The sequence below is a fragment of the Saimiri boliviensis genome, chromosome 5 (assembly GCF_048565385.1).
Source record: "Saimiri boliviensis isolate mSaiBol1 chromosome 5, mSaiBol1.pri, whole genome shotgun sequence".
Lineage (NCBI taxonomy): Eukaryota > Metazoa > Chordata > Mammalia > Primates > Cebidae > Saimiri > Saimiri boliviensis.
Window position 1 is genome coordinate 6,031,866 of NC_133453.1, and position 15,282 is coordinate 6,047,147.

General features: G+C 51.1%; 1 protein-coding gene across 8 annotated transcripts in view; it reads right to left on the minus strand.

The window, feature by feature from the left end:
- AGAP1 (ArfGAP with GTPase domain, ankyrin repeat and PH domain 1) overlaps window positions 1–15,282 on the minus strand; it is a 624,335-nt gene that overhangs the window by 448,621 nt on the left and 160,432 nt on the right. Inside the window, exon 1 of one of the 8 annotated variants that reach the window (XM_074398816.1) lies at window positions 5,276–6,822. The exons of 3 other annotated variants lie outside the window; for them this stretch is intronic. In XM_074398816.1, coding sequence (XP_074254917.1) covers window positions 5,276–6,251 — 976 coding nt within the window. In that variant the 5' untranslated portion in view covers window positions 6,252–6,822. Of the gene's footprint in view, window positions 1–5,275; window positions 6,823–15,282 lie in introns of those variants that run through there. 4 more of the 8 variants (XM_039469748.2, XM_074398815.1, XM_074398817.1 and 1 more) reach the window with 4 other exon arrangements.

Consider the following 15,282-nt stretch of genomic DNA (forward strand, 5'->3'; position numbering starts at 1 on the left):
GTGCTCTAGTGAGCTCCAGCTCCCGCTGCTGCTGCCTAGTAAATGCAGAACACACTGTAGAAACACAATGTTTATTAATGCATTAGAATGATAATAAGATTACTTTTAAAAGGCCAGGCCCAGTGGCTAATGCCTGTAATCCTAGCACTTTGAGAGCCCAAGGCAGGCAGACCACAAGGTCAGGAGTTCAACACCAGCCCGGCCAGCATGGTAAAACACTATCTCTACTAAAAATACAAAAATTAGCCAGGCGTGGTAGTGGGTGCCTGTAATCACAGTTACTCAGGAAGCTGAGGCAGAAGAATCGTTTGAACCCGGGAGGCGGAGGTTGCAGTGAGCCTAGATCACACTACTGCACTCCAGCCTGGGCAATAAGAGCAAAACTCCATCTCAAAAACAAAACAAAACAACAACAAAAACACCACTACTGGTGCTATATAATTGGGTCTTACCACTCCAAACAAAAGGTAATTGTTCATCATATAACCCAACAATTCGCTGCAATGTGACTGTTACAACTGGAAGACCTCTGGAGCAGATGTACTTTTGAGCACTGCCCAGGTGGCAGGATGTTCCAGCCCAGGTCATCGAAGAGAAAAATGTGTACAGGTGACCTGTGCTGAAACTCAGACTCCAACCTAAGGAAACCAACACAGCAAGACACAGCCCACAGTGGTGGCTTAGAAGATTCCTGGCTGACCTTCAGAGCAGCTCTTCCTTGCTCCCCAAGTGTAACTGCTCTGTCTCCGTGAGAACAATGTTAGCCCTAAGCAAAAATAATGAGGAGTTTCCTAAATTGCTCTCTGGAGTCATTTAAAAAAGCAAGCAAACTCTATCTAGGAATGTTCAATTATAACAACAAAAGACTGTAGATAATCAAGTCTAATAACGGAAGACTGTAATCTGTTCAAAATGTTTCAAATGAGACACTGCATTACACAGTTGCTTTTCAAGTAAATGTCCTTTTCATTAACAAACTTAAAAATCAAAATGTATCAAGTTGTTTCAGTAGTTTTATTTAATTGCTGTGTCACTTTCTCCACTCAAGGTGGTTAATTTAAAAAGCAGGCCAGGCGTGGTGGCTCATGCCTGTAATCTCAACACCTTTGGGGGCCAAGGTGGGCAGATCCTGAGGTCAAGAGATTGAGACCAGCCTGGCCAACATGGTGAAACCCCGTCTTAACTAAAAATACAAAAATTAGCTGGGCGTGCTGGTGCACACCTGTAGTCCCAGCTACTCAGGAGGCTCAGACAGCAGAATCTCTTGAACCCAGGAGGCGGGCTGCAGTGAGCCGAGATTGCGCCACTCCCCACCAGCCTGGCAGATCAAGACTCCATCTCAAAAACAAAAACAAACAAAATAGTCTATCACCCTACAGGAATTCAGCGACATAAATCAATGGAATCAAAAATTAAAGAACAAAGCCACTCATTAAATGTGCTGTCAAAAATCAGTTGTAAATTACTAATTTTAAAAGCTAACCTCAGTAAGAGGTATCAATGAATCACTTTATTACTGTAATCAATCCTCCCAGACAGCATGAGAACATAAAGACACCGAATGCTCTGGATGGGCATAGCTAGTGTGGGCTTCACTCACTCCACGGCTGGTTCCAGGACCAGCCCAGACAGCAGCCACTGGGATGCAGAGAGCATGCGCTGCAAGGGGACACTTTACAACGTCATTAATCATTTATTATTTGATCTTTTCTTGTATTAAATTATACTTGTGTCGATGGACTCTGCCCTAATACATGTGTATCAGGTAACACCAAACTGCCCTTGATCTGACACGGGGTCTTTCTGGAATGTCTGCTGGCTCGCTGCTATCAGTTGCCAGCCTTACAGAGAGGGAGCAGCCCAGAACTTGGGGAAGCAACTGTTCTGCGTTAGGAGCAAGAACCGGGAAGAGCCTAAACAGATAAGTTCCAAGAAGGATCAGAGTACAGGGAATCATCCTACAAAGGTAGGTGTTCCAATCCTTTCGTCCTTAACGCCTTGAGTGAAGAATACAGGCAAACGAAAGGCACACATATGTAGGCGCCTGTGTGTGCTTTAAAATAAGACTCCAGCCATCTTGCTTCCCTGTGCTGAAATACCTTGCCAGAGCCTAAGCATTTAACTCCAAGAAGCCAAATAGACGACTTAATGTAAGGATTACTTAGTCTTCAGTTTCCTGTAGCCAATTCAAACATTTAATAGCTGTTTTAAAGGTGATGAAAAGATTCTAACAGAAGGAAAACCTGCACCAACTGATGTCACCCCCAATTTCCTTTGTATTTTCAAGGATTCCAAATTTTGACACATTATGGCCAAGATTTAGAAAAAGCCAGCGGTGCCTCTCATGATGCTTAGCATGTTACAGATCTATGATAGTTTCTCAATCTGAAATCTAAAAAGGTCTCAGAATAGAACTTCTTTTCATAAATGGTTGCCAAATTATTTTGGTGGCAAAACCAGAGTCTGACTGTCATGTGGCTATTTTTAATCATTATTTCACGGAGTCTGGATATCTCAGGCTTCGTTGCAAAATACTAGTGTGTGATTACAGGGTGCCACCCAACCTCACAGGTAGTGTTCTGTAACACACACTCTTTTACCTTCCTGAAATCCAAAACTTCTGAGTCCCACTTGGCACCAGTGGTTTGGGGACCTACACCCTATGGACATTTACAGGGAAACAGAGCTTGGGCTCTACTGCTACTGACTGTTACCATAGAGACTCTAACCTAAATTCAAAATCTTATTTAAATAGCATCTGAATTCTGAATTTATGTCATAGGCAGCAAATGTGTAGACCGGGGAAGTATGATAAAATGAGAAGTTGCGATACCTGTGGGGGGGGGGGGGGGCTGGCTGCACATTTTACATGTAATAGACACTGGCATCACCAAGATCCTGAGAATACTGACATTTCAGACATTTTAGCCAAAAGCAAAGGATTTATACAGGTAAAAGATGTAACTTCTCTGAGCATGTGATTACCCAGAAGTTCAGAACAAAGTGAGGCCCAGAGTTCTGGCCATGTGCACTGGAACGAAGTTCATTACTTCCATTTTTCTATACAACCCACAATGCTAGTAATGTTATGTCTCAGACCAAAGTAATTCCACCCAGAGAAGGACTGACCGCAAGGACAAACTGAGCATTACTCTAAACATTCCAACACACTTCACACCCTTACTACTCCAAATCTACCATCAATCCCTTTGACCAGAGAGGAAATACCCAAACCAAAATGCTTTTAACTTGTATCAAGAGGGACCACAATGAAATGCATTCCCTCTAAAGCATGTCTGTGTGTTTCTTTCTCCCTCTGTGATACAAACTTGTCTGGAACCCAGGCAGCTAATTACTGTTTTCTTCAAAAGTCCACAGAACAAAGATGCAAGCCTGCTATTAAGAGAACTGGGACCTTCAGGCCTGAACTTCCTCTGAATGCCAATGATGACAGGATCAACTTTGTGCAAATCAATTCTTTATTTTTTTTTTCAGATGGAGTGCAGTGGCACGATCCCTGCTCATTGCAACCTCTACCTCCCAGCTCAAGCAATTCTCCTGCCTCAGCCTCCCAAGTAGCTGGGACTACAGACACAAGCCACCACAGCCGGCTAATTTTTTTTTTTTTTTTTTTTTGGTAGAGACGGGGTTTCACCGTGTTAGCCAGGATGGTCTCCATCTTCTGACCTCGTGATCCACCTGCCTTGGCCTCCCAAAGTGCTGAGATTACAGGTGTGAGCTACCGCGACTGGCCCGTGCAAACCAATTCTTTTAACAAAATAACATGAATCACTTCTTAATACTTTAAGAGAATGCATGAAGAGGTGAGATAACGACTAGAGTAAAATACAGTGCCTTCTACAGTAAGTGCTCCAAGGGAAGTTAAAACAAGATGTGCCATGGCAAGCTAAACACTAAGTGTAACAACAGGTAACCATGTATTCTCCCTAGCGAAACAGGTCAGATTTTAACATCGCTGCACATGCAACTGCTTGGTTTCAACCATCCTCTATCACATTTGAAAGATCATTAGAAGCATATTAAAGCATGACCATTTTATCTTCACTTTATCTTAAAAATACTTCAATAAGGACAGTCACTTCTTTGCATTGGTTGGTTTTAATACAGACTCTAGGGGCAGTCGGCCGACCTGTTAAGCCCAATTGGGATGAATACTCTCTCCAGAGGTGTTACACAGCAGGCTGAGCTGCTAATCAAAAGCCCACTCTCCAACTACCTTTATCTGTACCAGCCAAGTTAAGTAATTCAGATAAGATAGGATGAATAACTTTTTTGGTGGTAAGCGCATGGCCACATGTCTGTTACCACAGTATCTTCAGGCATACATCCCCCTCCCACGAGAATAGGGTGTAGCAATCTATCCCCACTTTCCACCCCGGACCTCCCTTCTGGGTGATTCGCAGTTGATGGAGTCTGTGTTTCGAAATTTCTGGAGGCTCTGACCCCCAAATGCTACCAAAAGGTTAACCGATTCCTGCAGTGGAATAACAGATCTGGCTGGAGGACCCTCCCTGCAAGGTCCCCTGAAGGGAACAGAGCCCTGAGATTTCAGGAAAGACCACAGGGCTGCGATTTTCTTGCCCCTTTTCTAGCCTGCATTATTAGGAAACAGAATCCGGTCTTAGACTCGCTCTCCCCACTTAGACGCCACCTGGCAGGGAGGCCATAGCAAGAGAGGCCTCTGTCCCCCCACGGGCCCCTAGCTGTAGCCAAGTGTCCTTACAGCCAGCTCAATAACCGAGGGCCAGGGGAGTCAGCTGAGGGCACACCACAGTATTCACAGATGGTAGCACCAACAGGGAGACTCGAGGCAGGGAGGGGCGCCAGGATGAATGCCGGCTTCCACCCAGGCAGCTACACCTGTGTGGCGGCAGCCAGCGAGCCTCGGCTCCCTGGAGCGGCCCCACAGGTGTCGCGGGCAGCCACCTCAGGACCCGCTCCCGCAGAAGGCCAAGCCAGCACGCGAAGGAGGCCGGCACCGCATGGCAGGGCGACCTCTCCCCGGTCAAGCTCGCCTTGATGGAGGTGGTGGACCCCGAGGGCCACCAGCACGCACAGCCAGGTGCAGAGACAGCTGGAAAACCCAGGACCGCTGCGCCCTGCTGGGGAAAACCGCAGTACGCGAGTTCGCATTCTTCAAGGCCACGTGCTGGCTCCCGACGCGGGAGGGAGGATCCCGTAGTCTCGGTGGAGCCTGCCAGTCCCCACCACGCGCCCCTTCCCGCCCCGGTACCACCGGTGCCACGCTGCCCACCTCTGCGCGGGGAGCCGTCGATGCTCTCGGCGCTGGACGAGTGCGTTTCAGCCGGAGGCCGCCGCAGGCTGAAATAGCCGCGCGGCCGCGAGGCTCCGCTCCGTGGGGAGGGCCCGCCGCCCGGGCCCCCGTCCCTGCGTGCGAAGATGCCGCTGAAGAAGCGCAGCAGCCGGTGCTCCGAGGCCGCGCCGTGCCCGGCAGCCGCCCGCGCGCGCTCAAGCCGCTGCAGGTCGCTGTTGTCCAGCGTGCGATTCTTGCTCTTGCTGCGCTCCCAGCGCTCCAGGTCCGAGAGCGCATCATTCTTGCTAAGCACCTCACCCACGTCCAGGGTGTTACGCTTCTCCGAGGCGGGCTGCGCGGCGGCCGCGGGCTCCAGGGTGGCCCCGGCCGTGGCCTCGTCGTCAGGCGCCCAGGCCAGGCTCCCGGAGCTGCTGTGGCGCCTCTCGCCGCCCAGGGCCCGGCCCCGCAGCGCCTCGGGCCCGCTCCAGTGCCTGAAGCTCAGGCTCCGCCGCAGGGGCGCGGCCCGGGCCCCCTCCATGTCCGGGCTGCCGGGCGCTGGCGAGCCGCGTCCCTCCTCCTCCGCCGGGGCGCTACCGGCCAGGTCCGCGGGTTCCAGGCCGCCTGCGCACGGCCGGAGCCGCCCCAGCTCCAGCTGCCCGGTGCTGCGGGTGCGGAAGGTGCGGAAGTCCCAGGCGCGAGGCCGGCGGCCCTCCGGGTCTTCGGCCCCCTCCGGATCCTCGGCGCCCTCTGCATCCTCGGCCTCCTCCTCCAGCCGCCCGGGCGCGTCCGGGGAGCGCGCGGGCCGAGTCCGCCGAGCCGGGCGTGGGTCGTGGCCACCGGGGCCAGGCGCGGCCAGCTGCTCCTTCCTGACCATGGTGACGGAGATGCGGTAGACCGTCTTTCTGGGGGGCGTCCCGCGCGGCATCGCGTCCGCAGGGGGCGACGCGGGCTCGCCGCTGCCGTCCAACAAGTACATGTCGCTCGCGCGCTGGGGCCCCGCCGCATCCAGGGAGCCCGCGGGCCGGGGCGCGAGACCAGGCGGGGAGGGCGGGCGGGCCAGGAGTGTGGCCCACGCCCCCCCGGTCGCCGAGAGGGCCGCGCTCAGGCTGCGGGGACGGCGCCCCTGGCACCCGCCGGCCCGTGCGCCGCGCCGCCCGAGTGCCGGGGTCCGGGCCCGGGGCGCTGAGCCATGGGCCGGCGGGGCCAGGCGGGGCGGCTGGTCAGGCGCGAGGGCTCTGTCGCCGGCAGGTGCGGCCGCGGTGCGCAGGGCCCAGGGCGGGCGGCGGCGCCCGCGGCTTCATTGTCTACGGCGCGGGGCCCGTGCGCATCCTCCCGCCCCGGCTGCACAGCTTGACGGTTCGGCAGCCTCCGCCACTCCCTGGGCCCCGGGACGCGCGGGCAGCTGCGCCGGCTGCGGCCGAGGGGTGGCGGGCGGCGGGCGGAGGTTTAAAATGGAAACGCGCGCCGGGGCGGGGCGGGCGGCGGGGGCCGACGTGCGGGGACCGCGGGCCGCGCGCCCAGCCGGGCTGGTCGAGTCCCGGGAGCGCGGCGGCGGCGGCGAGCGCGGCGGCGGGCAGACCCAAGCGCCGGAATGGATCCGCGCAGCGCGGACCGGAGCCTTCGGGGGCCTAGCCCAGCACGTCCGCACCCCAAACCCACCACACTCCAGGACTTGGCCTGTAAAAACAAAACGAGGGGCATCTCTCACCTGCTGCCTGTTTATGTGAGGCATCTTTCCTCACCATGCAGCCTCAAAGATGCAATTCAAGGGACTTGTTTTAAAAACAAAGTATCAGGCTGGGCGCGGTGGCTCACGCCTGTAATCCCAGCACTTTGGGAGGCCGAGGCGGGTGGATCATGAGGTCAAGAGATCCAGACCATCCTAGTCAACACGGTGAAACCCCGTCTCTACTAAAAATAAAAAAATTAGCTGGGCATGGTGGCGCATGCCTGTAATCCCAGCTACTCAGGAGGCTGAGGCAGGAGAATTGCCTGAACCCAGGAGGCGGAGGTTGCTGTGAGCCGAGGTCGCGCCATTGCACTCCAGCCTGGGTAACAAGAGCGAAACTCCGTCTCCAAAAAAAAAAAAAAAAAAAAAAAAAATGTCTTTGGTACCTGTTACCCCTGACCTCACCTAGGAACAAGTGGGCTTCCGGGAAGACAAGAACAAAGAGCTGTGACTGGGAGGGGTGGGTGCGGTTCACACCGATGCCCTCCGGGCAAAGGGCCACAGTCTTCTGTGGCCTGTCTCCTAAAATAATTCTGTCTTTATTGTTTTCATTTTCGATTAGCAATAATCTCACCCCAGATGAACTTCCATGGTTACGATACTGTCTCTGTGCAAAGCTTCTAAAATAATCTTGTAGGGTTATTTTACCAATGTGTGGGGAAAGATTCCTTAGAGGTAAGCACTTGCTCCCCATGACAGCAGACAGGAGAATACTGCTGTTAAGGGCAAGAACACTGCCTGCCCAAGCCAGGGCTGTCCACTGACAAATCACCTGCTTGTCTACCTGTAAAACAGGGGTGTGATAAAAGCTCCCAAACTTTCAGCATTCCTGTGAAGACTAAATTGGTTAAAATCCTATGTGCCAGGCATTCTGTGTACATGCTAAATATTCACCATTAATACTGAAAACTGAACTTCTCTTCCATCAAATCCCCCACTTCCTACCTGGTGGGCTGACAGATACCAGTCTTAGATGTTATCTGAGGCCACACAATATTTAGACACAGCTGATCAACTTATCAGTTCCTCATGCTGTCTTAAACACAGATGTATTGTTCCAGAGTTTCCTTGATGAAAAATTTCAGAAGGGAAAATACAACGTCCCCTAATCACAGCATATGCTTCCACAACCTTCTCCAGGCCTAGAAATGCCACAGCTTGCTCCAGGCTGTTGCTGGGCAAGGTGCCAGTGGCCAGGCCAGGTGGGAGCATTACTTTGGGATTTGCTATTTGCAGGCAGAGATTGTCGGGTGCCAGCTTTCCGTACTTTAATCTTATTTCGGGGGCACCTATTGTGTTCATGGCACTGGAAGTGGCATAAAAATGAACTGGGCAAGCTCTCTTTTGAAGGAAGTTATAGAAGTTACAGCCTAAGAAATATGGATTTTATGACACCTTGAAATTTAATATTCAGATTTAATGAAGTAAATCAGAGTGAATGCTAGGTGATTCACTTCATTTTTTTTTTTTTTTTTGAAGGGATACTTTAAAACACAGCTGCCCACCTTCTGTGGCCTCTACCCTAACAGGATTTTCACTATCACAGGATCACACCTCAGTCTACCGGCTACTCAAACTTTAAGGACTTTGAAAGTGCTACCTCTGGTATGTCCTCACTGTAAGGAGGGGTCCTCAGGACAGAATCATTTTACCTTTTGAGTTTTAATAAAGAACCCCCAGCCTCTAGAGTGGGCGCCAGGCGGGATTCATCTGTCAGAATGACATCCTAGCCCCCATGCAGTTAGGGAGAGGCAGAGGCTGGCAGACACTGGGCACTTCCCCCAGGGCTGCAAAGCTTCTCTGCAAGGGTGAAACCTGGGGTGTAGGGGTCACACTGCCTGTGCCCATTTTTTTTTCCTCTTAGTAAGCATCAGCATACTGCTTTGTTGATAACAAAGGACAAAGTAAATGTGTGAATATTACTGAACTCCACACAAATCAAATGTAAATGTTATCTTGACATTTGTAGGTTGCTTTTTTAGCAAACTTTCACTGAGTTACTCATTTTTCTATTGGTTCATTTATTCACTGAATATATATTGAGTACTTACTGCAATGCTACACGGTGACAAGTCAGGGGTTCTGCCCTCAAAGAATTGACAAACTCCCGAAAAATGCTAAGGCGATGTAATTTTACCACAAAAAGACAGTGGGGGAGATGAAAGCTTCACAACAGTCCCAGAGGTAGCTACAGTGCCCTGTATACTGTCTCTTTAATGATGATGAATGCCGCTAAAATTTGGCAAAAGTCTCCAATTTTATCAACGCAGCTGTATAGACTGAAAGGTCACCCAGGTCCGTAAGCTGAGAAGCAAACTGAGCAACGTGGACAGACAAAGATCTCTGCTATGGTCCAGGGTGGGACCAGAACCAAGTGTGGCAAGCCGAGGTCAATTCTATTTGAGACCATGGTAATGTTCAGATACTGAGATGAACTTCAATATCAAAGTAGCTTGTCCATAATTAAGATATGTAAATCCATCTCACTTCTTATCGGAAACATTCATAGAACCCAAAGTAAAAAACAAACAAAACAAAACAAAACAAAACAAAATAGTGTTCCTTCAGGGCTAAAACACAGGACATTTGTCTCCCAATTACCGTAGCTTTGTCTAAAATCCATCCCAGGTTTTGTACTTTGCCATACGAGATGCAGGCTGCAGAGTAGAAGAATCCATTCCATCAACCTTAGATGACACTGACCCTTCCAGGGAACCTGTTTCAGCCACAGCCAGTGTGTTTGCCATCTTTCAGCATTTCCGCCTCAGAAGGAAGCGCTTGTTTTCCACACCAGTCATAATGAGGCCAGGTCAGGTCTGATTGTGGGTGCTGAAAGGACCAGTCACAGAGAACTGCCTTTCCCTACTGCCCTGGAGAGATGGGCTCTCCCAATGCAAAGAAGACACATGCTGCCGACCTGTCACTCCAAAATCTAAATCCCCTTCTACAAAGCCAGACCAGCCTTTTTTAAAGACAGAAGAAGAAAAAAATCATAATACTATATATGGTCAGGCGGCATTATGCTTTATTTTCCTGTGGCTTTTTAAACACTCCACTAGGCTGTCATTTCTTGAATTTTTCCATGCCATGGAGCATTATCACCATTTTTTTTTTTTTAAAGCATGTAGTTGATTTCACTGCTACCTTAAAACCAAACAGCAGCCAGGTAATGCCTCTGTGCTGCGGGGACTAATGCCGCCCGAGAGAGGAGGACTGCAGAGGAGTGTTCGGGAAAGGTGCCAGCCCCAGCTAACCCCCATTCATCACCCTCAGCAGCTGGCTTCGCTCCCTTAGTTCCTCCAAGTTTATGAGATGCTTTGGCCACCTCTCCACGACTCCTCTGTCCCGGGTCATTTCTAGCTACCTATAAATCTAACATCTTCCTTGAGAATAGTATTTCGAAAGTGTTGCTAGAGCTGATAAGCCTTATTTAAAGGAAACTTCTGGTAGCCAGTCAGCAGAGCCATCTGCTACACAGGCTGGCTTTCCAAATAACAGAACCTGACAGCCAGTAATCACATTTGCAGTATCTTAGCAGAACCGCGTCTCCTGATGGTAGAAACCAGCCAACCACTGGTCCTGCCCTGGCCTGAGCATGCCCACCCCGGCAGCCAACCAAGAGCCCCTCCATGGGCACTTCAAAGGCTATTTTCTGATAGCCAATTGACTGACAGAAAAAATGTAAGAAGCAGCAAGAAGAAAGATGGTTATGTCTTATTAATACTATTGTATTTTTAACATGAGACTCAAATTCTCATCTGAGAATGTCAGGGTAGAATGGCTGCTAAGCTAAGATTTGCCATGACGCTCAGCTTCTAGGAACTGAAAATTCTACACCCATCCCTTTGCCTGGAACATTCCACTTGAACTCACCAGGGACCCCATTTTTCTCATTTTAAAAGCTGAAGGTTAAATGTGGAATTATAAAAAACACGAGGACTTGACCCTTATCTGCCAGTCGAGGAAAGACAAGTATGGTCTGTCTCTAGGGCAGGAACACTGACCCAGCAGGAAATAAAGACCCCAGAAGTTCCTCTGAGCACCTGCATCCTTCCGGGGTTTATCCTTAAGGACCAACGATACAGCAATCCCTGCCAACAGAACGCTGGCGATGTCTACTATGTATGAACACACCACCACCCAGACAGGCTGGAGTGCAGTGCAAGATCGTAGCTTACTACAGCCTTCAACTCCTGGGCTCAAGTCACCCTCCTGCCTCTGCCTCCTGAATAGCTGGGACCACAGGCACATGTCACCACCCCTGACTAATTTTTTAAATTTTTTTTTTGGGGGGTGGGGTCTTGCCATGTTGCCCAGTCTGGTCTTGAACTCCCGGTCTCAAGTGATCCTTCCACCTTGGCCTCCTAAAATCACTAGGATCCTTCCACCTTGGCCCCCTAAAATCACCAGGCCCACTGTGCACAAGGAGCCAGATGTTATTCATGTGAGCCACCACACTTGGCTAATTTTTTTTGTCAATTCTTGTAGAGATGGGATTCTCACTATATTGCCCAGGCAGGTCTCCCTTGTTATGCCTGCACCTGGCTAAGGGTTGAGGTAGCATCACTCACACATGCTTTATTCTCTGAGAATGCCTCTGGAACTGACACATTACAGAAGAGACTTTAGTTCAACCCATGTATGAGGAACACGAGAGAGATTCAGGCCCAGACTCCTTCCCTCCATGCAGCCAATAGGAAGCACTGGACCCCACAGCGAGTCATATCCACTTGAACAGGCCAGGGAGAAGCAAGCTTGGTGTTAAAATAAACCCAGTAAGTGTCCACTATGAGTAGATTCTTATTCCCAAACAAAAGGAAAACACAGGATATTTCTTGGTAGTTTTTCTTGCTAAGCAACAGGCAAAGGTGACAAGATATTAAAATCAGGCCGGGCATGGTGGCTCACGCCTATAATCCCAGTGCTTTGGGAGGCCGAGTGGGGCAGATCACGAGATCAGGAGATCAAGACCATCCTGGCTAACACAGTGAAATGCTGTCTCTACTAAAAATGCAAAAAATTAGCCAGGTATGGTGGCACGTGCCTGCAGTCCCAGCTACTCGGGAGGCTGAGGCAGGAGAATCACTTGAACCCAAGGAGGCGGAGGTTGCAGTAAGCCAAGATTGCACCACTGTACTCCAGCCTGGGCCACAGAGCGAGACTCCATCTCAAAAAAAAAAAAAAAAAAAAAAATCAGATCTATTAAGCATTGTTCTGCAGAACCCACACAAACAACACTAATTGGCCATATCACAAACACAGCAGCTCCCAGTTCTGGTCACTCGCTGGCTGCTGGGCGCTGGCCATAGCCAGAGAGACCCCAGAGGCGCTCCCCTGGACCATCCAGCCTTCACACTCACGGACAGAGGGGTGCAGTCAAGGGTAACGCACAACACTGCAGCTGTGCTCAGCCAGCCACAAAGCAGCTCTGGAGCTTGTGTGCAGAAAACCCAAGAAATCCCTACAAATTCTCTCATCTTCCTAGTACTGGGCACGCAGGGGAACAGGCCTATTTGGTAACATTTTCCTCTACAGGATTCGCAGGCGGGAACTCTTCTAATACCACCATCTGTACGATGCTCTTCATGCAGACATTCCTTCTCAAAGCACAGGGAAGCGTCTGATTTGGATTCTCCTAGGAGCTTCCTGGGGTAGAAACGAATGCCACAAACTGTCAGAGAACAGTGACCTAGATACGTGTGACAACATCTGGCTGTTTACCAAGCTTTTCTTTAGATCCACTGACCTCAAATATCTAGAAGACCCATGACTTACACAAAGATCAAATCGAGGCCACAAACGATGCCCTGGGAATTTTTACTAGCCCCATTACAAAGCCCAGCTTCTGGAAGAACATGATTTTACACAGTTCCCACTTCCGCATCCCGTTTGAGATTCAGCTGCAGAGATATCTGAAAAATCTTTTATCTGTGCCCAGGGGACTGGAATATTTGAGATATCTTTTTCCTGTAAATATGGAAAGCAAAATGCCCACGATGCCAGCTCAAAGCCCAACCCCAAGCTGCTCCCCCGCCTCGGCAGAGGGAGGCACAAGATGGCTCCCCTTCCTCTATCAGCCAGCCTGTCCCCAGCTTGGTGTTCCCAGGCTCAGAGGAAAACACTTCAGGGGCTCCCAGGGCAGCTTGTTAGTGCATGGGAGCTCTCAGGAAAGACCTGGCTCCCCAGGATCACGTCTGACCCAGTAACAGGGAATAAAACCTCTGCTCACGATGCACCAATCAGCAGTAGCCAGCAGCGCTAGGCAGGTTGAGTGGTTCTTGCTGCAGGGCAGGGGGATGAGGGACACAGAGGCTGGGTGTGAGCCGAGACAACTCCAACTCCTGCAGCTGCTGAGCACCTTCGCGGAGTTACGACACTGCTATCTTTCCTCCGTTCAACATCACCAATTTCGGCTGGGTGGGGTGGTGGGCGCCTGTCATCTCAGCTACTGGGGAGGCGGAGGCAGGAGAAACGCTTGAAACCAGGACGTGAAGGTCGCAGTGAGCTGAGATGGCACCACTGCAATCCAGCCTGGGCAACACAGGAAAAAAAAATCACTAACCTTCATGAAGGCAGACAGATCAAGTAGAGGGATGATAAACTAAATTGTGATGGTCACACGATTTACAGTACTTCAAAACTGCTATGAATCCTCCCCTCTAGGGGCGTACTCTGTCCTTAGGAGTGTGGTTGAAGGTGTGACCTGGTTCATTAAGTATCAAGACTTACCAAATCTGGAAAAGGAGGTTAACTCCTCATCAACCCAGCTCTGCACAGTGACTGCAGCATCAGAGGCAGCCTCACAGAATCTCTCTAAAGCCATGCCACAAGTTAACATGTGACAACCTGGCGTGGCACTGAGTGGATACACCAAGCTGGGATACTTGTGCCCCACCTGGGTCCCCTTTTTTCCTGGTCACTGCCTCACAGCCGCTCCACCCTGAAGGAGCTGAGCAGGGTGGTCAGCTCAAAGGTGCAGAGGGCCAGGCCACGCGGCCTCCTCAGCGCCACGGTCTTTTCCTTCCCTGAGTTCCTGGGGCCTCCGCCCATGTCCAGGCTCCAACTCACCCAGGATAACTCCACCCTACAGTCTTGGCCTCCGAAAGCCCATTCTCTGCCCACAACTCCCAGGTTGCCCATCCTTTCTGGAATTTCCCCTCACACTGTAGCTGACTGTCAGGCATCCTTTCCATCCCAGCTCACAGCTGCCTCCTGGTGCCACCTTCTCTGTCCAGCAAAGGCCAAGGGACATGGCTGTATCACTGTGAGCCACAGACACAGCCCCACCTGTTGCTAGCTCCTCAAAGACCCACCTGGGTATGCCCCAAAGGTGGTTCTGTCCAAACTCCAACGCACTGGAACAGTATTCTCCAAGCATGGTCCACGGATCAGCAGCAGGGACTTCACCCGGGAACCTGACCCTACCCCGAGACGCTCCACATCTCCCAGAGATTCAGGTGAGCACCAGTGGCAGATGCTCCAAGTCCACATCACCAAGCCCCACTGCAGATGCACACTTGCTGGGGCTACTTCCAGCACCCCGCAGGCTCTCCCCTCCCCCATTCCTAGGATTCCTGGAAACTCTCATGGCCCCCTCCCCTCAGCAGGATAGCCTCCAGCCAGGATTTCGGAGCTCCCTCAATGTCCCGCCTCCCGCCCACACCCACCTCTCCTGCTCAGAGTTGGCAAATGGACCCTGCATCATCAATCACAATCACCTTTCCTTCAGTCTGCAGTGGAAAACACTGGATATATCCCACTTAACAGAAAACAGAAACAGCCTGCCTCTCCTCCCTCCAGCCCGCCACAAAAGCCCCTCCTCCACCTGCCAATCTCCTCCCACCTGTGTATTGTCTGGAGTACCCAGAGCGCCCGCTCTTCCTCTACTGTTTCACAGCCTCTTCATCCGTCCCGGGATTCCCACAGCACACGCATCCTTGCTGCCCCACCCCAAGACATAGCCTATGCTCAGGAAACCTCCTCACTCCTGCAGTCAGAGTTTGAGGGTACAATTCTGTTCAGAGCCCTCAGTGAGTACCTGTCACCTGCAGAATAAGGCATCCATTTCCTTAACTGGTATCCAAAGACCCTCACACCCTCCAGTCTCCCCAGTTGCACTGAGTGGCTAAGAGGCTGGGCTCCATGGCCAGAGTGATGCGAACCACATGTGACCTCGGAAGGGTGACCTTGAGGCTCTGCATCAGGTTCTCCTTTCTGCAAAAAGGAGACAATAACAATACGGTAGCTGTGACAATAAGATGTAACCATGTATGAGACG